The sequence below is a fragment of the Nelumbo lutea genome, chromosome 1 (genome assembly GCF_056320005.1).
Source record: "Nelumbo lutea isolate HS-2025 chromosome 1, American lotus-T2T, whole genome shotgun sequence".
NCBI classification, from domain to species: Eukaryota; Viridiplantae; Streptophyta; class Magnoliopsida; order Proteales; family Nelumbonaceae; genus Nelumbo; species Nelumbo lutea.
This window is the reverse complement of record NC_142684.1, coordinates 160,523,023-160,549,321: the sequence shown is the minus strand read 5'-3', so window position 1 is coordinate 160,549,321 and position 26,299 is coordinate 160,523,023. Positions and strand designations below refer to the sequence as shown.

Genomic DNA, 26,299 nt, shown 5'->3' with positions numbered 1-26,299 from the left:
TAGACCAAACAAATCCTTATATTTATATATATATATATATATATATATATATATATATATAATTCTATCCATTTAATCTGATTCGCGTTTGATCGGACCGGATTCGAATTTACGTAAGGGTTCCACAACCCTATCAGTCAATAATAGTTCGAGTAGGGGTAAAATGGTAAATAAGAACACACACAACTCGTATATATTCGCGGAAGAAACCCTAAAAAACCCCCGGAAGGAGTAAAACCTAATTGGAACACTTATCTCCCACACTCCCACCCATCGCCGTCGCCTTAATCGCGACTCCTGAAAAATGGTGAGTGTCTGCAATTCTCGTATCGTCTTATGCATTTTCAGTTATTCTTCTCGAATCGTCAAATTAAGGTTTAACCCTTTTCTTTTCCTCGCTTGTTTGCTGCTTTTCTCTGTAGCCTTTCAAGCGGTACGTGGAGATTGGGAGGGTAGCTCTTGTGAACTATGGCAAAGATTATGGGAAGCTCGTCGTGATCGTCGACGTAATCGATCAGAATCGGGTATGTACTTTGATTCAATTGCCGTCGAATTTTGTTATATTTACAGTAAAGAACTGATAAATATGCATCTTCTGGTTAAGTGGTTATATTGTTTCCCATGTGTTTTGAAGATCCCGTAATCTAACAATTTGTGTTGAACTTATCACGACCATTTACTTCTTCAGTAGGTTGACTCGTGATATGTCCTGGTTACCTGTTTCTACAATTTTTAGCTTTGATTTTCTTCTGATGCTTAAGAGAATTGAATCTAACTGTTATCTTTTTAGTGTGTTTGCCTATTTCGGCTTACATGGAACAATTTATGACCTATCGATGCGTAGAACGGGCAAACCATTAGGAGGGGGTGTTCTATAATGTGAATTATTTTTCTTGTTGCCAGTTTCAAAAACAAATCAAAATGATATGTTTTCAAAAAAATGCATTGCTTTTTTAAACAAAACCAACTTGCTTTGCATTACAAAGCAAAAAATGGTTCAAGAAAAATGTTTATTATTGCTAATGTAGCGATTTCAAAAACAAATGTTCATGTTTTAGAATGCCCCCAATGTGTCTAAAGTTCATGGCTTCTGAGCTACTAGTTGGATGTCATGATTATTCTGAAATTTCTTGAAGCTATATATCCCAAATGGATTTTTAGAAGTTTCTTGGGATTCAAGTATATTCTTTGGCTTGTCATAACATTTGCATGCAAATATCGATTGTCTGAAAGGAAGTTACCACCTTTTTTCCTCTTCCGAAATGGAAATAATAACATTTTAATAAAATGTAGAAATGAATTCATTTCTTCATGCTTAAATTGGCGTGATCTTTATGGTTTTGGATTATTGAGCGCATCCTTTGGAATTTCAATGAAAAAACAATAAAAAAGATTTTTTGCCCTCTTATTGCATATGTTCCACTAATTTATTTCCCATGCATCCAGTTATCAAGGGTCATGCCAGAGTTGTGCAATCTGGATTATAGTGGTTTTTTATATATTATTCTCTCCTGCATGTAAATTGCAGAACATCACTTCATCTAAATGTATTATTTCATATGAAACTTCAACAGGCCCTTGTAGATGCTCCTGACATGGTAAGAAGCCAGATGAATTTCAAGAGGCTATCATTGACTGATATAAAGATTGATATCAAGAGGATCCCCAAAAAGAAGAATCTTATTGATGCCATGGAGGCTGCAGGTAAGGACCAGTTCATTGTTTTGATGCAATTTTTGTGTTTTCAAATAAGACTGAATTTAATTATATGAATCTCATTCTGGTGTTAGATGTCAAGAACAAGTGGGAGAATAGCTCCTGGGGAAGGAAGTTGATTGTGCAGAAGCGAAGGGCCTCCTTGAATGACTTTGACAGGTTTAAGCTCATGCTCACCAAGATCAAGGTTAGTAAGAAGTTTTCTATTGCGTTCTATGAACTGTTATTTATTTAAATTCACCGTAATGGTATTTTTTATTGTCAAAAATCAAAGTCACCTTGATGGTTAAAATAAGTTCTCCATGGTATGACATTTGTGGATAAAAAACTATAAATAGACCAAAACTTCTGCCAACTTTTCTGGCCCCTGTTTCCCAACTCCGACTATTAGATGTATCAATTCAAGGTTCTTTAACATATGGTTCAAAGCATTAACACGAGCCATTGAACACAGACACTCAAGCTATTAATATGTTTCATTTAATACCCCTTTTCTAATCATTAATACACGCTATTTACCATTTAAAAGTTAAAAGATGTTTCTTAACTCAATTCATTAGACAGAGTATCCTCAACTGAAGAAAACACAGTGGCACAATATGTATCGATATATTGAACCTGGTTTTGGTCTGTTCTCTGTGCGCAAGCTAATGGATTGTGTATTCTGCCTTTGCAGAGAGGTGGTTTGATCAGGCAGGAGCTCTCAAAGTTGAAGAAGCAGGTTGCAGCTTAGAATGTTTCAAGCTATTGAAATCTAAATTTTGAAAAAAAAAGTTTTTTGCTACTAGTTTTCTTTAAATCGTTTTTATCTTCCATGTATTTTTGCTATCTCGGAGGTACATTTGAAGTTTTTTGCAACTAGTTGAGACTAATATGTGTATCAAAAATTCATGGTTGTGAACGTGGTTTTTAATTTAACAATTGGTTAAGGGCAATTTGATATTTGTTATCAATATATTATCCATTGATTCCAATACAGCATGTACAAATTTTTGCTGCAGCCCATGGATGGTTTCTGCATAGTTTATTGAATGCAATCAAGCGTCTGTGAGCTGTGTCTGCATCTTGGGTTCCTCGTGGTTATAGCTTATGCTGCCACGTGCTGTAGGAATTAGGATTTGTATTGGGTAAAAACATGCATGCCCACTGGGTTTTAATTATATTACTTCGACCTATTTTGGATTCGCTTATTTAGTGTATCAACTACACTTCGAACTAGGAATTTAAACATACAAACTGGCTTTAATCTAGTTAGTTGAAAGCCACGGTTCAGTAGCTAGAGATGAGTCCCAAAAATAGCGCTGCAAGTTGACCGGGTTAGGTCAGGTTGAGGCCAATCCTAGCTCAATCCTAGTTTACCCCAACCCGACCTACCCAACCCTAACCCTAACCAAATTACTAAAATCCTAATTCAACCCAAAGTCAATTTCAGGTTGGGTTGGGTTCAATTTAACCTTCTTCCCATCCTTTATATCTTGTTAAACTTTTTAATCTCATATCCTAAATCATTTTTCACTACATATATTAATTTTACGTTTTATTATTATTTGTTTGTTGATGTTTTTATTGGTTAAGTACAAAATTTAGAAAAAAAGTGTTTGAAATGATTAGTTTATTATGAATTATGACTTAAAATTAGACTTGTTCATGGGTTGGGCCAAATCAAGCTCAAGCCAGGCTTTTGCTCTTCATTAACAGAAATTTTTTAGGCTTGAGCCGAGGCTCGGCTCGACTAATGGGCCTACAACTTGGGCTCGAGCTTGACCCTCATAAAAAGACCGAAGCCTGACTTGGGAGTCTAAGCATCGATGCCTGAGTTTGCCAGTTCTTAGGAATTTGAAAGTGAATGAAAACTGAGAAAATGAGAAGATAAAAAATGAAAACGGTGTTGGCCGGAGAGAGAGAGAGAGAGAGGACCTGGTTTTGGTGGCACTAGTTGCCAATGCCTGAGTTCGTAGAGTGAAAACGATGCACTTTGGTTTGCCAGTTCTAAGAGAGAAATGAGAATAAGAAGAAAAGTGAGAAGAATTTAGGGTTGGGTGGTTTAGGAATTTAGGATTTAAATTATATAAAAGTTGGGTCGGACTTTTTTGACAAAGCCCGAGTTCTACCCGAAAACAAATTGAGTCAGGCTTTTAGGCTTGAGGTCAAGCCCGCAAGCTAAAACTCATGCTCAAGCCCGTTCAGGGGCCAGGTCGGCCCGTCAAACTACCCGACCCATGAACAAGTCTACTTATAATAGATATTTTATTGGCAGCAAGCTATGGGCGCTCAAACAACACAGGAGATAAAGAATAAAATATTCAATAACATAAAATATGTTATTAAGGTTTTAGCATTTCTAATTAGGATTAAGTGAAATGATTATCTTAAAAGAAATAAATTATAGTATGTGGTGAGAGCTATACCATTATCATGCATATAAACAAATCAATATATGATATATCTATCATATATAATATATTTATAAATGATATGTACTATAGAATTGGGTTTGGATTGGGTTGGGTTGCCTAAAAGATTAACCCTAATCTAACTCGGGTTCATAAATTTTAACCCTAATCCTAACCTAAGCATTAACCCAACCCAACCCAACTGACTTTTTCGGATAAGATTCGGGCCAACGCGGCCCAAATTGCAGCCTTACCAAAAAATGTACTTGAAGCTCTTAACCCTCATCCAATGCAATGATCAAAGACCATGCACGATGGATGTGGGGTACAAGTACCACGTGGATCTGGATCCGGTTATGGAGTTACCGAAGGCTCGTAGTTGAGTTGCTCACTAGGCATCCCATAATGTGTAATTTTTAATACCAAAAAAATAGAGGTTGATATGAAGCCCCATATATGGATCCGGTTACAGGTTTCTCTCTCTTTCTCTCTCACACATGCAGTTGACGGACGATTGCCGTTCGTTGGGCTTAAAGGTGCAACTGACTTTGGGCAGTGTCTGACTATTTATAGTTTTGGACAACAGGATCAGCCCTTAAAACGATTCAATATCCATGACCAAGAACCCGTAAATGGGTAGGGCCTTCAGTAGCTGGTCTGGTGTTATTAATCATCTTGTCAGATCGACTGCAAATCATCAGCCAAAAACACTTGGAAGGGGAGAGAAGTTTGCCACCAAACAATACGGTGTGATATTAAAAGAATCCATTATTTCATCCATGTTTCATGTTTCCTGAATTGTATTGTAATCAGAAACGAGCACATTTGTTTGAAAATACAGATTGGCCAAAAAATTCATATCTTCTACCATATCTATCAAATAAATTGTTTGATTCCAGTATCCTAATGAACATAAAATTTCCATGGATCTAGGTTGAGTTCCATGTCTAAATGAAACAATGTCAAGATTTTGAGGCAAACAATTCACATGTGATTATATCATGCATTAATGTAGCTGATCTACCAGCACCTAAAACAGGGACGATGTTGAATATTGGTTCATTACCCATTTCAATCCTCTGACTCATTTTTGCAAATTCAGTTAATATGTCCATGAACATGACTGATAACGTTTCTGCAGGAACACAGAGGTTTGTGGGGAAGTAGAACCTCAAGCTCTGCAAAGAGGACCCAAAATACACCATTAGAGAGGTGACACTGTCAAATAACACAACATGCACAAAATTGACACACTCAACCTTGTAATGCATACAGTATACTAGTTGGTAAAAGTTGAACCACCACAGTTATTGACAATTTTTGGGGGATTTGACATGGATAAGATGAAAACAGATCTAATACTTTTTTGATGATTACAAAAACACGCCAATTATTGAGCTAACAAAAACAGATATTTTCCATTACTGAAATCCCATGCCAAATTTAAATGACATCTAATGAAAATCAAGAATACGACCAATGACTTAAAGACTTGGAGATATTTCCAAGTGTAAGTTGGTCATTGTATCAAACAACACAAAAAGACACAATATCCTATATTCCCATGTGCATATAACACATTACTCTTTCTGCAACATAAAAGGTCATTACCCAATGTTGGTCCCAACTTAAGGTAACAACTGGTTCAGTTGGCAAGTGCTCTGGCTGGTTGGGGGATCCACTACCGACTAACCGACCATTGTGTGGCCCCATGAAACCACAAAAAAAATGTTGGTCCCAACTACTGAGATATTGGAAGGGATAAACTAGGTATGGATCTAACCTCTGACATGTTTTTTCACAAAGTGGCCACTCTCACACTCAAACCTGCATTCTCGCAAATGCCAGCCTGAGATTTTACCACTACTGTTTTCTCATCTATTGGCAAAACCCATCAACACTGAATTGTCAAAGACCCAGAGATATTTCCAACTGTATTTGTACGTTGATGAACCGTCAAATAGCACAGAGATACAATACCCTAGGTGACTAGGTCAACAGAACAACTTAAGCTGAATTGCTATTCTTATGCTCTATAGTGAATTTTCTGCACCAACTTCTCTAGGTCCAACCTTTAACAACTTAGGCATGTCCGTTAAGCCCAAAGAATCTCCAATTATTCCTATGATCCTATACTTCATTAACATAGAATCAGAGGTTAGCAGGATCGGTTTCTCAAGATTATACTCCGTGAAGGTTAAAGGTATCATTGCTTCCAAGGAAATAGTGGCATAAAAAAATTCCTTGCCCAATTCAAATCAATCATCTATATATAATTTCACCTAATCTCCTGACAAACCAATATGATGGGCAACCTGATCTTATGGTTTTCAATTCAGAAAGATCTGCAAGGAGTACCATATAATACCTTTTTGATAATGAGTTTGTTTATAAGCTAATACTATACATTGTACAGTACCAATTCACAGCCACTGTGCATGTTGAATCTTAGTTTACAGCTTGTTATTAGTTTCTTTTATTTGTTTTTCTCTTCTTTATCTTTTATCATTGCTAGAATGCTATTTAGTGCCGTTGTTTTCTTCTCTGTTTTATTGATTGGGCAGTCGGGTATAATGGTCATTAATTTTTTTTACCAATAAATAATGGTCATTGTGTTCATCATTGATGCTTAATATAAATACAATAGGAGGTGACTGTTTCAGTCCATACAGAGATTTTCTGAGTCTGCACACATTTCCTTTTCCAACATTTTCATAAAAGCCTGCTGGAATGTCCATGTATACCTCCTCTTGTAAATCACCATTGAGGAAGGCATTTTTGACATCAAGCTGCAACAAGGGCCATGTAGAGAACACTGATGTGGACCCCACTGCTGTGGTCCCAACTGTGTTCGTATGACAGCATAGCATATGTTTTGTTAGTTATGCCAGTGTTAGTTGGTAGTTATTAGTAGTTATTTCAGTTAGTTGTTACAGCTTGTTATTTCAGTTTTATTATTAGTTTATTTGCCATGTAAGCAATAAGGGCAATTCAGCCCTTTTACAATTAATCAACATATATAAATATTAAGAGTGGGTCGGCAGATCCTTAAGATCAACCCTCTCTCTCTTTTCTAAATCCCTTCGTGTGCTTCTTCTTTTCTCCCTCTCTTCTTCTTTTCTTCTAAAATCTTTCCTTTTTTCTTTCGAATTCAAGACTGATTGTAGTCTTGATCGACTACTTGGTATAAGAGCAAGGATTAGGGTTTCTCATGTGAGTCTGATCCAGCCAACCACATGAGAGTTGCCTAGGGATGGAAGATTAAGAGGATCCCTTTTCAGTTGATTCTTGGAGGTTATCAGAGACTATAGCAGCTGTCCAAAGAGTGGATTGTGTTCTTGATAATCAGGAAGAATCAGAGGAAGATAAAGAGTCCAAGATCAGTTTCTTTATCAAGACTGAAGGTGGCGATCAGAATTTCTGTTCAAAACCTAAACTGGTTGCAGAGAAGGTCTTATGTTAGTCTAATTAGATTGACTACATGAGAATTTCCTAGGTTTAGATGTTTTTCAACAAAGAAGGAGGATCAACTGATTCTTGGAGGCTACTGGTAGTGTGCGGCTACTACTAAGAAGATTGTAGAAGGCTGGGAGAGTTCCAGTAGTCAGGAAGAATTAAAAAAGGCTTCAGATCTCCAAGATTAGGGTTCTGTATCAGACAAGATGGTGGCGGCCAAAGATTTTCTTTCATAAAGTAAGTTTTTTTTTGCTTGAGAATAACCTTGAAAGGTTCATCTTAGTCTATTTTGAGAGGTGCGGCTGGAAAACCTTTTTTTTTTCTAGGGTTTTGAGAGAAAACCCTAAAATTCATAACTGTTGTTGGTTTCAGATCAGATTTTGAACTGGTTTCATACAGAATTCTTTTTTTCCTTATTCTTTGGAAGACCTAGGCCGACTGTTATCAATTGTTTAGGTGCTTTTTTCTATTACAGTAGCTTCAAAAGTTTGTTTATTGTTAATTCTTGACCAAGAATGGAGTTCAAGAATCAAGGGGAAGGTGTTTTGGGGATTAGCAATTCTGATAATATGTCTGAGAATGCCTTTCAGATTACAACTGTGAAGTTTGATGGATCCAACTACTTAGAATGGGCCCAATCGGCCATGATGGCCATTGGGGGTAGAGGAAAAATCAGCTTCTTTTTGAGAGATGTGAAAGAACCAACTAAGGAGAGGACCAAACGTATACCAAATGGGTTCAGGAGAACTATTTGGTTATGACATGGCTGTGCAATTCTATGCAGCCACATATCAGTCGGAACTATTTGTGGGCAAAAACAACCAAGGAAATCTGGGATGTCATGAAAGAGACTTACTCCCAACTCCTTAATGTTGCTAGGGCCTATGAATTGAAATGTGAGGTTAATAACCTTAAGCAAGGAGAGAAACCAGTCCCGGTTTACTTCTCTACTTTGAAATCTTTGTGGCATGAAATTGACCACCTAGAAACACTTGAGTGGGAAAATCAGAAGGATGCATAGACTCATAGAAAGCAAGTTGAAACTAATAAGGTTTTTGAATTCCTAGCTGGTCTGAATCCTGACTATGATATTGTGAGACAACAAATACTAACAAGGGACAGTGTGACCTTATCTCAAGCCTACTCCTTGGTGCATAGTGAAGAGACTAGGAGAAAGGTTATGATGCAGCATCAGCCCTTCCCACCAGCCTTGGCAGCAGTTAAACCTACATCTAGGGGTGATACGGAGAGGGATATAAAGAAGGAAGATAAGCGGGATCTAGTGTGTGAACATTGCAAGAAACCTAAGCATACTAAAGACATGTTGGAAGCTACACCCTCATCTAGTCCCAGCAAAACTGAGGAACAAAAGGGGTAATGCCCATATGCTGTTAATACCGATTCAGCGTCCTCATCGGGCACAAAAGGCATGCCTCTAAACACCTTAACTGCTGTTGGGCTGCCCTAACTCAGTTGGAAAAGGAAGTTGGGAATTCAGCTCAATCATCTCATCCATCATCAGCTCCTTCCCCATCAGCCTTTGCTCATTCAGGTACTCGGGCCTCAGCTTACCATGCTTTAGCTCCAGGTAACACTGAACATTATTGGGTAATAGACTCAGGTGCATCTGACCATATGACTAGCTTGCCATCACTATTCACTACCTATCACTTATCTTCTGGTAGAGATAAAATGTCCATTGTTGATGGTTCCCTTGTTCCCATTTCTGGCAAGGGAGACATCAAGTTGTCTAATATCATTTCCTTATCTTCAGTTTTGCATGTTCCTAAGCTTGATACTAACTTTTTTTCAGTTAGTAGTATTACAAAACATCAGAATTGTTCAGTAACTTTTTTCCCTGACCGATGTATTTTTCAAGACTTGGAGGCAAGGAAGGTGATTGGGACTAGCCGTGAGACGAATGGAATCTATCTGGTTGGAGAGAGTTCTCATTAGGAAGATCATGAAGTTAGGAAGTCGTTTGTTTCTCAGTCTGTTAGTCAGGTTATGCTATGGCATAATCGGTTAGGTCATTTATCCTTTCAGTCTTTGAAGAATTCGTTTCCAAATTTGTTTGAGTCTGTTCAGATGTCAAATTTGAGATGTGAGAGTTGTGAGCTTGCAAAGCATTATAGAACATCTTATTCCTTGAGTAATAAAAGAAGTAATTCTTTTGACGTTGTGCACACCGATGTTTGGGGTCCGTACCACATCCCTTCTATGGGGGGATACTGATATTTTTTGTTGTTTGTTGATGACTATGCCTGATTTTCTTGGGTTTACCTTATGCGTTCTCAAGATAAGGTTCCTGCTCTGACCCATATCTTTCATCAGATGATTTTAACCCAGTTTGGGGTCAAAATCAAAATCTTCAGATCTGATAATGCGAAAGAATACTTTACCAAGCCATTAGCCTCTTATCTGCTTGATCATGGGATTATTCACCAGAGTACATGTCCTAATACACCACAAAAGAATGGGGTTGCTGAGAGGAAGAATAGGCACATATTGGAGGTGGCTAGAAGCATTATGTTTAACTCCAATGTGCCTATCCGTTTCTGGGGCGATGCTATTCTTACAGTAGTGTATCTCATTAATCGAGTTCCTTAACGAGTTCTTAACATGAAGCCTCCCTTTACCATTCTATACCCTGATAAAGAATTATTTACTGTTCCCCTTAAAACTTTTGGTTGCACTTGCTTTGTTCAGATTCTTGGACCTCATCGTTCCAAATTTGATCCTAAGGCCTCCAAATGCATTTTTCTCAGTTATGCACAAACTCAAAAGGGTTATTGCTGCTATGAACCTACTTCTGGGAGGAGATTTGTCTCGATGGATGTTACTTTCTTTGAGGAGGTACCCTATTACCCTAGGGTTTCTCCTCAGGGGGAGAGTAGTGAGAGTGGGGTTAACTCATCAGAAGTTCCTTTACCTGTTCCATTGAGTGATGAGGGATGTAATGGGGAGGGTTGTCAGAGGTGTCAGGATTTGAGAGTCTATCACAGGCGGTGGAGGTAGGTTGATTTCGGTCATCAGCAATCCAGGCCAGCCCTAGTTCCCTTTGCAGATCCAGATCTAGGTACCACAGTCCCTTTATCAGATCCAAATCTCCCTGAGATACCTTCCACTGTTGCTACTTTACCTCCTTTGGATGACCTTGACCTCCCCATTGTAGTCCGTAAAGGCAAACGGCGTTGCACCACATCCACAACTCACTGCATTTCCCAGTTTCTGTCCTATGATTGCCTGTCTCCCTCTTACAGGTCCTTTCTCACATCCATTGCTGATATTCCTATTCCCAGAACAGTGCAGGAAGCCTTGTCAATTCCTGAGTGGAAAGATACAATGAAGGTTGAAATGGATGCCCTTCTGAGGAATAATACTTGAGAGTTAGTTGACCAGCCTAAAGGAAAGAAACCAGTTAGATGTAGATGGGTATTTACTGTGAAACATAATGTTGATGGTTCCATTGAAAGGTGTAAGGCCCGGTCAGTTGCAAAGGGATTTACTCTGACTTATGTTATAGACTACTTGGAGACTTTTGCTCCAGTAGCAAAGATGACCACTATTCGAGTTCTGCTATCCCTTGCAGCCAATTATTCTTGGCCCTTGTTCCATATGGATGTTAAAAATGCCTTCCTCAATGGAGACTTACAAGAAGAAGTCTACATGTAGTTACTTCCTAGATTTTATGGATGTTAAAAGTACCTCGTCATTTGGTCTGCTTCCAAGTGGCCGATGACTTAGGCCAAAGTGGAGAACTTTGACTGCCGAACTGAGTCATGCTGGGCAGGCTAGGTGGCGAGCTGACTATAGTGTGGAGCTGCCTGTGAGGTGCCGGGCTGACCAGATGCCGAGCTGCCTGTGAAGTGTCGGGCTGACCTGGTGGCGAGCTGGATTGATGAGCTTCGTTGCTCTTTGGAGACCTGCAAGGAACCAAATGTCAGAGGACCTAGGGTGGCTAACCCGACGAGGCCGCTCCGATGCTTAAGTCAGTACTCTCATAGTAGACTGCGAGCTAAAAATCACACAGTATGAGAGCTAGAATTTGCTTACTTGCTTACTCGCCTCTTGCCATTGGGGTTGGTGCCTTTATATAGGCATTGTTTGGCGTGGGCTTCACGCACCATATCCGAGATTTCTGCGAGGTCGTCTAAGTGGTTCAAGATTCCTAGAGGTAACTGCCATGCACGTTGACCACCCTCCGGATTGTTCGGCACGTGGGCCAACTTCGAAGGATCGTAGGAGTGTTAGTATATGCATGCCGAATTTGTCGGTGAGCACGTCTCGCAGGTCGCCAGGTCGGCGCCTGTGCCAAGCCGCCAGGTCGCGCCTAGGCCAGTCTGCCAGCTCGTGCCTGTGCTAGGCTGCGCCTATGGTGGGACACCATCAACTTTGCTAAGGCAAGTTGTTGCCAAAGTGGTTCCAGGTGTCACCTAGTTGTTCTGAGGTGCCATGTGTCACAATATCATTGGAGGGCCAAATCCGCCCTCATCACTTGTACTAATTGACAACTCTCACACGCCAAAGTAGATAACTGAATAGACTCAAACAACTTTGGGAAAAGACATTTCAAAGAACTAAAAGAAAGATGTCCCAAGCGATTGTGCCAAAGCATAATCTGGTTCACTGACTCTGGCCCACTACTGTTGTTGCTGCTAACATGATTGCCCTGATGTCTTGGAATCTCATCCAGAAGGTAGACTCCATTCACCTCACGACCACTCCCAATCATCTTCTTTGACTCTAGATGCTGCAAAACACAATTACCGAGAAGAAAGGTCACGGAACAATTCAAATTTTTTGTCAAAGAACTAACAGACAGTAGGCTGGTATGAAGTCTAGGGACATGTAAAATAGAAGACAGAGTTATATCATTGGTCACTTTAACTGTCCCCTTCCAGCAATGGGAATATGTGAACCATCTGTTGTAGAGACTCTGCCTCTACCAGAGCACAACTGATAGGAACTAAAAAGGGTAGGGGCATTAGTCATGTGCTCAAATGCTCCTGAGTCTATAATCCAAGGAGGTCCCTCCTTACCTGAAGTGGATGCAAGATTTGTAGTTGCATATGAATTACTTGTATGTGCAAAGGAAGTGGTGTAGTTGGCTCTTGCATTCTGTTGTCCATTTGGAAGGCTAGAGCTAGGTGAATCTTTCTTACTCATAAACTGTCCAAACCTCTCCAATTCTGTTCTCACTGTTGTTATTGCAATGGATTCCCAATCAGTTTGGGGAAGAGGGGCTGAAGAGTCTCCTATAGTGGCTACATTTGCATTTCCCTTCTTGTTCCTTATCCAGGCAAGCATAAGATTTGGATGAAGCTTCCAACAAGTGTCCCTGGTATGCTTAGGCTTCTTGCAATAATCACACACCAAGTCCTTCTTATCTTCCCTTCTAGTCTCACTACTCCCCCTGTCTCCATTCGACTTAAGTTTTGTTGTACCAACCATAGCCGACTGGTCAATCCCAGGCTGTCTCAGCATTACATTCCTCCTACTCTCCTCTCCAGAGACAAAGGCATTGGATTGAGAGAGTGTCACACCCTCCCTAGAAAGAATATGTTGCCTAGCAATGTCAAATTCAGGCCTTGCCAAGAACTCAAAAACCCTATTCCTCTCTACCAGTCTATGATAGGTTGTTGCACCATTTACACTTTCCCATACCATAGTTTCTAAGTGATTTATTTCTTGCCATAGGGTTTTCAGCATGGAGAAATACACAACAAGAGCTCTTTCTCCTTGTTTCATGCTTATCACCTGATTTCTTAACTGATAGGCTTTGGCTTCATTTTGCTTCTGAGAGTAGGTTTTAGCCACACCATCCCAAATCTCCTTAGCAGTATTAGCCCATAGGATTTTTTTTGCAATATGAGGTAACATAGAATTACGGAGCCAGGACATTACCATGTAATTCTCTTGCACCCATTGGGAAGAGTCTGTATCAGGTTTCTTCTCCTCCCCAATAAGATATCCTAACTTTCCACGGGCACCAATAGCCATCTTAGCTGATTGTACCCACTCCAAATAATTTGTACCATCAAGTTTTACTGTAGTAATGATCTCATACCCAAAAATATCACTACTACCTCCAACACCCAGTCCCATAGTACCGGTAGATTTCATCTCGGTATTCCAACTCTCCATCTTACTTCAAACAGTTCAACAATAAGAAAAAATAGATTGGAGACCTTCCAAAAATAATTTAATATCACACACACAGAAACCAACCCTTCCGGAAGAAGAAAACCCTATCTAGAGGGAAATCGCTCTCCTCCCCACGCCTCCCAATAGAAGAGAAGAGTGAATCAATCACTCCAAGAGACTAAGAAAATTCCAGAAATCAAACCGCCCTCTTCAGAAAATCAAAAGAAAACTAGCAATACCTAGGCACCCAAGATCAGGTCAAAAACAAAGAGTCCAACTTTTCTGGGACTCTTCCCCGTACTCCGGTTCTTCTTGATTTTGATGTCGAATAGTAGATCACCTTCTTGATGACTAAATCCCACCAAAAAATCCAATAACTGGTAATCTATAGCAGATCAATCAGCCCTTTATTACTTCATGCAGTCGGCTGGTCCAGGGCTTCATGAGAATGCTTCAAGAAACCCTAGCCGATACTCTGATACCAAGTAGAAATCTGCTGAATTAAAAAATATGAAAAAAAAGTAGTTTCTTGAAGAGAGAAGGAAGAGAGAAGAGAAGAAAAGTTGAAAAGAAAAGAGAGCAATAATCTGACCGCCCCCTTCACTTATTATTTATACTAAAAATAATACAGCAATACAAAGACAACTATGCCCTTATAGGGCGACAAAACATAAAACAGCATATATAACACTCAAAAACATAATAAAATTTGGACCCACATAACTACCGTGGTCCCCCCCTCCTATCTAACAACTAACATAAAACATCTACTTAGAAAAACATCATAAAACTGATTAATCTTCAATGCTATTCTTCCTCTTATCTTTACTTCTCTCTTCTTGCTTTCTTCGTCAATCTTATATAGTTTTCTCTTCTTGTGGCCATGGGTACTGACTTTTGGATCTGTTTAAATTCTAATCAGTGAAAATAAACAACAATCTACTTACCTTTTAAAAAGTTGAAAACTGAATGATTATGAAGTTATGCATAACTGTTGTTAGGAGGTAAAGAGACCTTGAGTACTTTATGATTCATTGCTGTTTGATCACTGTTAACACATAGTTCCAATTATTTCAATTCAGTAAATTTTTAATTTTTTATGGCTCAAAAATAATTTGACTATTTTTTCTTTGGATCTATAATAGATGGCCTGTAATTTTGAGAATGTAGGGGCCTTCACCTTCTTCTTTGTGAGATGTTTGAAGATCCACGCACGGTTTCTGAGTTTTTACAAGGTCTCTTTTCTCAAAAGATAATGTTTTATTTTATTTTAATTTTTATGCATGCATTTTTTTGGCTGTTAGATTATTATTAGGTGGGTAATCTTATTAATAAAAAAATAATATCTAAAACAGTTCAATAGGTTGATTGATAGAAATGGAACTTAATTATCAACTTACACCAATTAATCAAAAAAATTTCTTAACTTACCCGATGCAATGTCTCGTTTGTATTAGGTTCAAAATGAAAAGATATTTTATGCTAAGAAAATTGGAAACTAGGAATTAAAACATTATTCCTACAGAAGTAAATGATACATGTCAACTAGAAAATTAATAACACTACTCATCAGTTTGGAATTAAGAACACAGTGGCTTCTCATGTAAATTTTGTAACACTTGAAAGCTTCACAAATTTCAACATCAGTTGGTAAGCTTTTTTCTTATATATTTTGATTAATAGATGGATTCATTAACTATTATTTGTTTCAGCTCATTTTTCTGCATGGGTTTCTAATTGGCATTTTAAGGTCCATATTTTCAGCCCATGGGGCTTTTTTGGTTTTGAAAAGAAGACCATGGAAGCAGGTAGTGGTACAAAAGTTAACATGAGCCCATAAGATTTAACTTTTATTGGTTATATGGCTTAAGGTTTATGGACCTAAAGTAGAAAAGTTGTACGCTGCAGCTTTAATGGAGATAAAAAAGACGCAGTTGTTTTTATTGGACGTACTGCTTGGTACAAGAAAGGGGAAAATATGCCTCTGCAGAAGACTGAAAGAGGAGAAGGTTCTATCGTTACATAACTGGTAGCACCTCTCTCTCTCTCTCTCTCTCTCTCTCTCTCTGTACCATGCTTCTCTCTCTTAGTGTTCCTTTCTCTTTCCAGCATGCTTCTATCTTACAGTCAAATTCTCACCTGTGCATGCATGGGAGACAGCATAGTTGTAAATTCATCTGATTTGTGTGGATGCTGAGTCAGACATGAGATCTGCCAAGTCCTTCACAAGTTGACTCGTGGACACATGTCACCTCACGAAACCCAGACTAAGGTGTCTATGTAACACTACCTCAGACAAAATCTCTAATCTATTATTTTTACGTGGAAAACCTTTCTAAATCAAAATCAAGACAGCCAAAATTATTTCAAACAGGCATCTGTGCATGCTGAAAAATTTAGGTGGCATTTCCAAGTCTTAAGTCAGATACTTCTTTAAGTCTAATTAGATCTTATTGGGACAAGGGCTTATTTTTATGTTTGAACAGTCTCTGCCTGAAATCTAATTAAAATATCATATTGGAGTTGTTGAACCAGAATACCTTCTATTTGAACATGGGTACGAGTGGCATTCTTATCATATGAAAGCTTTAAAAGGTTAAAAAAGTAAAGAAAATATTGCTATAAAAAATGAGTAAAATAAGCATCTATATGCACCACTAAAAAGTTTAAGTGGTGAACAAATTGGAAAAAAAATGGTGACAAATGGCAACTCAAATACAGCAAAATTTTAGATAGAAGTGGACCTTTCAGAGGTAAAATAAAATGCATGATGACCACTAACCAAATCAGTTTCAGATTTCCAAATACTACCTTTATTTGGAAAAAAATGGTGACAAATGACGACCTAAATACAGAAAAATTTTAGATAGACGTGGACCTTTCAGGGTATAACAAAATGCATGATCACTTAACCTAATCAGTTTCAGATTTCCAAATACTACCTCAGTTTTGGTTGCTCCACAAAATAAAGCAGGTTATCATTATGAATGCACAAAAGACAGTTGACTGGTTGAACTAACAAACATCCTAAATCAGAAAATGCATATTAAAGAGAAAAACACTGACCATAGTATCACCCCAAGAGAAATTGTTCTCCAGAAGGATTTTATCAAGAAGATAAATGCAGAACCTTGCTATTGTCTTCATGCTCTTCTTACTGATGGAATCTTGACATGTATGATCAGGGTCAAAGGATTCAGAACATATCTTTGCTGCAACTTCATTTGTAATGCTTAAGATAACTGCACATATCTTTCTAGAGATGATAAATTTCTGGAAGCAAGAATCATGCCATTGTGCATGCTGAAAGTCCCAGTAATTTGGTAGCATCAAGCAAGATGTGTCCTGAATATCAGTTTGAGCTATAGTTTCCTCATCCTCCGTAACATAAAGAATGGGTTTAACTTCTACCAGTGCTCTGCAATAAAGAATGAAAATTTTTCACATTAAATACTGGGGCAAATAGGAGCCAACTATGAACTATATTGGAGTATACTGGGGGATCAGTAATGTAATAGCATTACCTGAATGAAAATAATTTGAGAAGGGCGGGAAACTGGCCCCTAATCAGAGGATGCCCAGCATTGTATATACTGGTTCTTTTATCATTCATTTAATACGTTTATAGTTATCCATAAAAAAATACTGCATCCATATTCTGAAACAACATTATGGGCTTGTAGAAATACCTTTTCGGAAGGTTGGGTGCAAGAATATATAGAAAAATGGGATCAAACACTTTACAGCTATCTCCATTGTCAAAATCATAAGATCTTCTCTGCTCAAGGAATGCAACCTGCTTGCTTTGAATTTCAATTCTATCAGAGGGTGTGAGAGATGCTGAGCAGTAAACGACAAAGAGAATTGCAGAAGCAGCTATAGAACAGTTGTAGCACTTGGCAATGGCTTCGCAATTTTCCAGTGCTTGTTCCAGTTCTGCAGTAGGGCCTCCAGTGCAGAGTGTCATTGTAGGAGGGTCAAGTCCCAACTGCCCAGCCATATATAGTATTTCTTTATGCAAGGTAGCCTGAAAGAAAAGCAATGCAAATATTAGGTGCTTCCTAGGCAGCGCTTTTAAAAATCACTGACCCATAAATTTTGAACATGTAGTTGAGTGGCTGATGGTAAAATGCATGATAAATATTGGTGTCTCTAAGCCATATTTCACGAGTTTGTGTGGAACCATCATTAATAAAAAACATTGCCAGAATCTGTGGAATAGTGAATCTCAAAGAAAGGTTCATGCAGAATTGCAATATGTTGTTTTGCACATCAAACAAAAGATGCTGCAACTAAGAATTATGTCTTAAACATTTAAGTAATCAATATCTGTCTTTTTTACTTCCTGAGATCCTTTATTGTCTTGTTTAGCAAACAACTGTATTCAATGAAAAGAACACGAATTACTGTATGGAAAAATCTAACCATTAATTTCTGAATTTTTCTCAAGCCTAGTGTGATTGAACCACAAATGAGCAATAGTTTTCTTAGAGCTAGGAGTAGGTTAATGAATACATCTAGAACAACAATCACATCTAATAGTAAATACCAATCTTTCAGCAAAATAATTGAAAAGCAGAGGGTAAGAATAGGGTTGGCTAGCAACATTGTCAAAGCTTATGCATGTAAACTCAAACACACCAAATGATGAAAGCATTCTGGAACAAAATTAGGTCCATGGACACTGATGCAAACAAGGTCGACAAAGTGTCTAACTTAGAGAAGAAATAAAAGAAATAAGACAATATTGCCTTACTTTAGATTAGTTTTACCTGGCTATATGGTCCAATGCAACTTGGTGCCCAGCATGAAATACTCTGTACATGTAAAACCTTTTTTGTATGGTCAGTGGACACTAGAACTTCAACATATGGATCCCCTAGACCTGCTTGTATTAGAGGCAGTTCGATTGTACTGCGAGATGGAACACCGAAGTAGCACTTCTCTTGTGTAATAAATTCAACGTATGTTTCATTGGCAAGAGCGAAATCATTCATATCAGCAATATAAAGATGAATATAGAGAACATTCACCCATCCACAGCCATATTCAACAAGACATGATTCAATTTTCCTTAATACAGCACTCAGATCTTTATCCAAACCTGCCAATTAGAAAATTGGAAACCAATGGTTAAATAATTTGCCTACAATGCAGACTTGAAGGCTTACACTTTGATGTACCTGACAATGAAATATTGTTCATATCATTATGCATCAATTAAGGCTGTTATGTCAAAGCATCGGTTAGTCAACCATCCAGTCACCATGCCAACTGCATCATTAACTAGTTAGTCAGTACCCATGATGCAGTCACTAGGAATGATCGATCATTGACTAGGTTGAGTAGCTTGACTAACCACAGTTATTTCAAAGTTTTATCTGCTTTTTTCTCTAACTAATCATCATAATATATGCATGCTAGTTTAATTTTAATGGCAAACGTCTGGGTGACTACAAGTGTACAAAAGGGAAACAAGGCATGAAATAAAAGGACAGTGGAAAGGACTTCTGTAAGTCTTCTTCAAATTAGTGATGTACTGGTATGGAGTTGCCACAAACAAGGGAGCTACATCAAACATCAAGTTGTCAAAGTTGCATCAAGTTACCTTTTGAATTTTTGCATGAATTTTGGATCCAACAACAAATAGAAAACGTATTATCCCTTTTGGTTGTTGACATTTGAAGCATAGCCTCTATGGTTTCACCAGAAGCAAGTGTTGAATTTTCAGAGTGGCACTCATCTTTACTTTCAGGCACTGGCTCTCCCTGGACCACAAATACAGAACTTGTTTTCTCTGATTCTGAAGAAGCATCAGTTGTGCTGTTATTGCTGCTGAAAAAAGTAAATCCCTTTTTGTATTCTAAATGGAATGCTGATGGATGGAGGACCCCAACAGGAGCTATCGAGTCTGAAGAGTGCAGAACAACTTGAAAATCATCAAGCACAATCCGGGCATTCTGGAGATTCTACATGTTAAATCCTGACCAAGAAAAAGAAAAGGAAAGGACAACTTGCTAGGGATGAAACATTATTTGCAAATTCCATATTATGGAAGACATTCATGGATCAAATTGATCCTGGACAAAATCAATGTTATGAAGCACAGAGAAATGATCATATATCTACATTTATGACAGCCACAAGCACAGAGCTATTCATAAAAAGATTCTACAGAATATGGGGATCCATAGATAAATAACTGGGGCAGGCCTCAAAAATGGGAAACTTACTTTAAAAAGTGGGCAGTCAAGTGTAAGTGTTTCATATTCCCCTCCTTCACCACACACATTTATTCCATACAACCTGTTCGAATGCCAAATAAATGCAGCATTCAGTATGGCTTAATATTAAAAAAGTTATTCTAGTTAGACGTACTCTTTCAAATGATGCAGTTGGGGTTGCAAATATGAAATCTCCTTTCCCAAGTGCTTTTCAGGGGTCAATCCCATGGCTGCAACCTATGAGATTTGAAAATAATTAGGATTCAGAATTACCACTACAAGCAATAGAACCAATATCATCGTGGGAAAACTTAATGCAGATACAGTAAATAATTAAGGACATGATATCAGAGATGCCCCATCTTAGCACAGTTGTTAGGACTCATGCAGTTATCCTGAGTTAGCTGTAGGAAACATATTTCATAAAGAAACTGGGTCTGGGAAGAAGATAGAGATATAATGCATATTTAGATGCCCCATCAGCCCATCTTATATTTGTGGGTACGGGAATTCAAGGAAAGGCAAAGTATGAAAGACGAAGAAAAAGATAATGTAGTGTAGTAAAATTTACCTTTACTGTGATAGCCACAATCCCTCTTGTGATCTACTCAAAACAAAAGGGGGAAACATAGTGACAGAAATAAGTAGAACACTCAGAGAATTTGAAAAAGGAAAAGTATTACACCTTTCAAATCGATAAAGAGATTACCATTTCTTGAAGGAGCAAAGATTGATCTTGTTTCCATAAATATGACAGAGAAACAAGACCCAACCTTGAACAAACACTTTCCACCCGTAGCCTCTGATAATCTGAAGCGATAGCACCTGAAGATACTGCCATGATGGCTGGTATTTGTCGTTTTACTTCTTTTAGCAGAATAAACAAGTCTTCAACCTCATCACCTGGAGTTGTTCTGTAGCTAAGATTTTGACACCTATTTAACAAAAGGGGTAGAACAAAAAAAGCATTGAACATATTAAATCAAGATCCATCATCATAAAAGCAACCTTATGGGAAATGGAAATTAAAGTGAATAATTAATTGTAATGGCCGGAAGAATATTTTCTCAACATTTATCATAATAAAGGGTCTGATTTTGATTCTCTTCAGTGTTCAGTGTTGATTTGGAGAATCAATCAAACACTGGGGCCCTTTATGTAACAGTAACAACATAATATGGACGGAATTGCAACTTTGGCATAATTTGGTGTCTGTGGGAGGAAAAGAACAAGTGCATGGTTGAAGATATTTGTCTTTCTGTTGCTGCCAATCAACCATCATAAGAAAAGTGAAGATACCTATACATCACAAGAAAATGACATCTAGGGAGTTCAAAGGTATTGCCAAAATAATATATGGGGAAGTCGATTCAAGTACTACAATCCTCCTTGTCAATCAACAAGGGTTTGCATTCTATGACTGTTCATAGAGTCTATTAGATGATCTTGAATATCACTACAAAACCCAGATAAATCAGAGCTAGTGACCTCTTTGAAACCAAACTAGAGTTGGTTTTATTGTTTATTTAGCTCTTATTAGAGTGAAGTGGGTAATTCAAGATATGGTTTTGGAAAATCTGGCGCATACTTCCCCTTGGAGAAGGAGAAGCTATGGGCTAGAATAGTGGCAAGTATTCATGGGCTGGAGCATAATGGATGGGATGCTGGAATCAGAGCTAGGACCACAAGCAATTCTCCTTGGAATGCCATTCATGACATGCTACCAGTTTTCTCCCCTAATATTAGGTATGATTTGAATTCCGATAACTCCATAAAATTCTAGAAACAAACTTGGGTGGGGAGTGCCCCTCTAAAGGATCAGTTTCCTTCTTTGTTTGCTCTTTCTGATATGAAAAATGAGCCAATCTCGTCTTTTACCACCCCGTCCTCTTCCACTTCTGGGATTGGGTGGAACTTGGGTCTAAGAAGGGATTTGAGGGACTCAGACTTTGACAATATTTTGAGCCTTATTGCAATTCTTGATAACGTTGTCTTAGACCCCACTAGAGTGGACTCTAGAATTTGGACACCTTCTCCCAACGGCATTTTTTCTTGTGCTTCTTTCTTCAAAGTCTTAAGTCAGTCCACTTGTCCTACCTTCCCTCCTTTTCCTGTTGATGAGGTTTGGTGCAGGGCAATACCTACTAGGGTTGGTAGTTTTTGTTGGGAAGCCTATCTGGAAAGAATCAACACTGGTGATCTACTCCTAAAGAAGACACCAAATACTTGTTTGTCACCTCAGTGGTGTGTTCTTTGTAAAGCGGATGGGGAGACTGGTTTTCACCTACTAGTGTCTTGCCATTTTGCGAGGTCAATTTGGGAATGAGCTTTGTCCCTATTTGGATGTAGTTGGAATACCCCATCAAACTTGCAAGGCCTTTTTTCCCCTTCTCTTTTCAGGTAGCAGATAAAAAGGGGAAGGACAATGTGGAGAGGACTAAGAACTGCAGTATGTTGGACACTTTGGGAAGAAAAAAACTCTAGGATATTCTCAGAAGCTCAGAGAGGAGCAGCAGATCTAAGGGCTATCATTCATATTAGAGCGGTATAGTGGCTGAAATCTTTGGAGTTTTTGACAGATTACACTGTGGATGACATGTTGAGAAAGTGGGGTGAAATTGCAAATTGCACACAGACTAAGTCAGTAATGAGTGTGGCTTGGACCCCTCCACCTAGTGGATTCGTAAAACTAAACTTTGATGGGTGTAGCAGGGGAAATCCGGGACAATCGGGGATTGGGGGTGTTTTAGGAATGAAAATGGAGTCATTTCTGCTATGTTCTCAGGCCCAATTGGAGTGGGTGACTCCCTTAGAGCTGAGATCTTTGCAGTTATGGAAGGAGTACAGAAAGCTAAGGAGTTGAACATCAGGAAACTCTTAATTGAAGGGGATTCAGAAGTGGTGATAGGGTGGCTGATTAAAGATCACAATGGCTTATGGAAGTACAATAATGAGAGGAGGAAATTCAAGTGGCTGGTGCGGGAGATGGAAGTTAAGACACTTTGGGTTAAAAGATCGACTAATTCCCTAGCTGACGGTTTAGCTAAACAAGGGGCAGAAAGGGATTCACTTTTTTGGGCTAAGCTGTAACTATAGTGTGTTTTCTTTCTTTTTTTCTTTTCTTGAGGTTCTTCGTTGCTCTTGGAAGATAAGCGTGTTTGTCTTCCTATTGTAAATCTTCTTTTGATGAGTTAATGAAAGTGTTATTGATCAAAAAAAAAAAAAATCTGGCATGTACTTCTCTAGAACAAGTAATGTAATAACAGATGATCTTTGATCTAGATAAATTCGAAGTGTGAGAAATTCCAGTATATTACGTATTGGTGTGACCATGGCTTCATACTCAGCCTTTTGGGTTTTCCTACCTATCATACTGGACATAGACACAACCATCACCTTAGACATGAAACAAGGTTTCATGCATGGAAAGTCCTCAAGTCCTAATATTTTTGTGTATATTTATTTATATATTAGAGGATATATAGAGAATCAACTTCAAAAGACAATAGGATGAATTGTGAAACATTGATGTCTTTGTTTTTAATATTTGCAACCACAAGAGAGCAAGCATGAGAATGAGTGCATATGCACTCACAACACAACAACGTTGCAACCATGCTTTGAGAAAATTTACAATGTCATGCGATAGCTTAATTCAAAAACTGTTCCTTGCATTTAATGATGCTAACTAATCATTATTTTGAAGACAATAATATACAACACCCATTTCTCCTCATAGTTTAGAGGTGGGTGACACAAAACAGCTAACAGCTGAACAGCCCAAAAAGACAGAAATTAGCACCATATATTTCAATCACTGCTCCTGGACCCAGAGTACCCCATTCCAATTCAACCCTATGAAAGTGATGGGAAAACTGGCCCAATTCAGGCCCATGGACCTAGGCCACACGTCACGCAGATCTACCTCAGGAAGAATAAGAAGGAAGCTCTGGCTCGACCTGCACCTGAGTCCATCTCAGCCACCCCTGCAGTTGAGACAGTAACAGCCATGTGATTAGTTAGGATTTGGTGCATGTAATCAGCCCAGCTATATATGAGACTGACAGCTAAAGAAATCATTAATGAAAGCATTACCAAGCTTCCCTATCTCTCCCCCCCACCCTCTCTTCTTCTTCTTCTTCCCTATCCCCCGTTCCCCTTTGTCCATTTCAGGAGTTAAGAGTCTCACTCTGAGAGACTCCAGAGGTAAGCTGAACTTATCAGATTGGTATTAGAGCTGTCAGATCGAGTAGACATGACGAACACTCAGTCAATGACCACCAGCAAACGAGTAGACAAGATCAAAGTTGACCTGCACCAGGTTGCCTCCGAACTCAAACAAATCTAGGAGATGGTACCGGGAATAGCCTTCCAAAAGGAGAAGTCAGTAGTAGCCACCGGTAGAGACAGTGGCAATGAGGAACTGAGCTGGGGGAGTAATCGACGGGGGTTGGCGGGTCCTGGCAAGGTAACCAAGCTTGATTTCCCAACCTTCTATGGCAGAGATCCCATTCCTTTGGATATTTAAGGCTGAGTGGTACTTTGAGTACCATGAGATTTTGGGTCCCCAACGTGTTACAAACTTCCTTTCATTTTTAAGGTGAAACTATACTGTGGTTTCAATGGTTTAGATGCTCAAAGCCTCAAATTGCCTGGACAAAGTTCACCGACGCCCTTCGCACCCAATTCAGCCCGAGGGGATATGATGACTATGACAAGATGCTCTCCAGAGTGAAGCAGAGGGGTACAATTAGGGATTATTAGGTTGAATTTGAGAAGCTCGCTACCATGGTTTATGGGTGGCCTAGGTCCATGGGCCTGAGTTGGGCCAGTGTTCCCATCAAAAAGTGAAATTGCAAGAAAGAAAACCAATCAATTCCATTGTAAACCCAAGATCTCCAAGGGGTATCTGACTATTTTCAAAATTTTCATACCTATAGAAAGTAGAAACTTAAACCACATGTCTAAATCAAGGTTTAAAATGTCGATGCTGATGGAAATGCCGCTTACCCAAATATAGGACATATGTCGATAATGTCGGAAATGCGGATGGAAATAATGTAAAAATTAGACATTGGGGAAATATTATGAAATATTGGAAATATGCAATGATATTCTGTAAAATGATAAGAGAAACATTAATACACCTGTCCAAACTATTATCTTCCATGATGCATATGTTTTTGTTCTAATAAATAATTAGAATTAAATCATGTAAACAATATAAACAATTTAATATTTTTATTATTAAGAAAACTATTTTATTTTATTCTAATAAGTAATTAGTTTAAGTTATATTTTTATTTTATTTAAAATATCTCACTATTTTTTGGTTTTTATGAATATTTTATCTCAAATATTAACTTTCTTATTATTATTTCATTTTTATTACTTTTATAATAAGGGTGTACACTAGTACTATAGACCTTCATATACATGTAATACAAGGCTATAAGAATATATTAAAGATTCTTTTTATAAGTTTTCTATTAGGAGGTCTATTGTATTACAATAGACCCTATTGCATTGTAACATCCTTGTAGTTATGTTTTTAAAGATTCCACTTAAAGGCTTGCTTTTGTGGTGGTCTATAGACTTAGATAGACCATCATATATTGCAGCATGTCTTTTATAACATAAACTAAACATTTAGGCTTAAAATTTCATTGGTCATTAGAACCCTCAACCTAAAACTCCAAAGACTCTACAAAGACTCAAAGACGCAGTGCAACTATGCGAGGATTTTAGGAATTCAAAGATGAAGACAAAGAAATAGAAGAGGAAGAGGAAGACATGCATTCTCCTCAACCTCGTGTCCTCAACTCCATATCTTCTTCTTTTTTTTTTCTTTTTTTTCCCTTATTTTTGATGGTTATTTACTGTGAGAGGGAAATAGGGATGGTATTGCATACCCGACTCAAGATGAGACTTGGGAGTGAGATGATAGCGAATTCTTTAGATGTCCAATGTCCTGCATCTTTTCCCAAGAAGGTATTTTAGTGCAAGACTGAGGGTAGAAGCCACTTTTGTGCCTATTTGAGCCTGAAGTTTTAGCTCTTTTTGTTTGTGATGAAATTTGATTGTCTTCACTTCAAATATATACTGAGTTGGTGACATTTGGAAGAAATATTTCGAAATATTATACTTATTTTCTGTTTTTTTTAACGACATAGGCGATATTAACCAAATGGTCGAAATATCGACCGACATTTTGTATTCTTTTTTAATTCCAATGAGAGTTCATGTTGGTAGGTCTCGACACCGACATATGTCGGGCAACACTACCGAAATGTCGTGACATTTTAAACCATGGTCCAAATCAAAATTCTTTGATTCAAAAATATGTAAAATTTGTTGATCCAA

At 38.2% G+C, this 26,299-nt stretch overlaps 2 protein-coding genes across 5 annotated transcripts in view; one reads left to right on the top strand and one right to left on the bottom strand.

Annotated features, from left to right (window-relative positions):
- Positions 1-224: 224 nt before the first annotated feature.
- On the top strand, positions 225-2,690 carry LOC148878737 (large ribosomal subunit protein eL14z). Its single transcript, XM_088959480.1, has 5 exons — positions 225-307; positions 423-524; positions 1,575-1,704; positions 1,791-1,903; positions 2,393-2,690. The coding sequence occupies exons 1-5, from the start codon at positions 305-307 to the stop codon at positions 2,447-2,449; spliced, it is 405 nt and encodes a 134-aa protein (XP_088815606.1). The 5' UTR covers positions 225-304; the 3' UTR covers positions 2,450-2,690.
- Positions 2,691-4,837: 2,147 nt separating this feature from the next.
- The window catches only part of LOC148878736 (endoribonuclease), a 36,784-nt gene continuing 15,322 nt past the window's right edge, over positions 4,838-26,299 (bottom strand). For 2 of the 4 annotated variants that reach the window (XM_088959474.1, XM_088959471.1), the window contains exons 4-13: positions 23,862-23,922; positions 20,646-20,871; positions 20,508-20,540; positions 20,091-20,173; positions 19,946-20,018; positions 19,321-19,672; positions 18,485-18,816; positions 17,402-17,739; positions 16,779-17,130; positions 4,838-5,287 (exon numbers count right to left, since the gene is read on the bottom strand). In XM_088959474.1, coding sequence (XP_088815600.1) covers positions 5,072-5,287; positions 16,779-17,130; positions 17,402-17,739; positions 18,485-18,816; positions 19,321-19,672; positions 19,946-20,018; positions 20,091-20,173; positions 20,508-20,540; positions 20,646-20,871; positions 23,862-23,922 — 2,066 coding nt within the window. In that variant the 3' untranslated portion in view covers positions 4,838-5,071. The remainder of the gene's footprint in view (positions 5,288-16,778; positions 17,131-17,401; positions 17,740-18,484; positions 18,817-19,320; positions 19,673-19,945; positions 20,019-20,090; positions 20,174-20,507; positions 20,541-20,645; positions 20,872-23,861; positions 23,923-26,299) is intronic. The other 2 variants (XM_088959469.1, XM_088959478.1) reach the window with 1 other exon arrangement.

Coding starts and splice junctions, on each gene's coding strand:
- LOC148878737 (XM_088959480.1), top strand. Junction 525..1,574: donor ACGTAATCGATCAGAATCGG/GTATGTACTTTG, acceptor AAACTTCAACAG/GCCCTTGTAGATGCTCCTGA. Junction 1,705..1,790: donor TGATGCCATGGAGGCTGCAG/GTAAGGACCAGT, acceptor TTCTGGTGTTAG/ATGTCAAGAACAAGTGGGAG.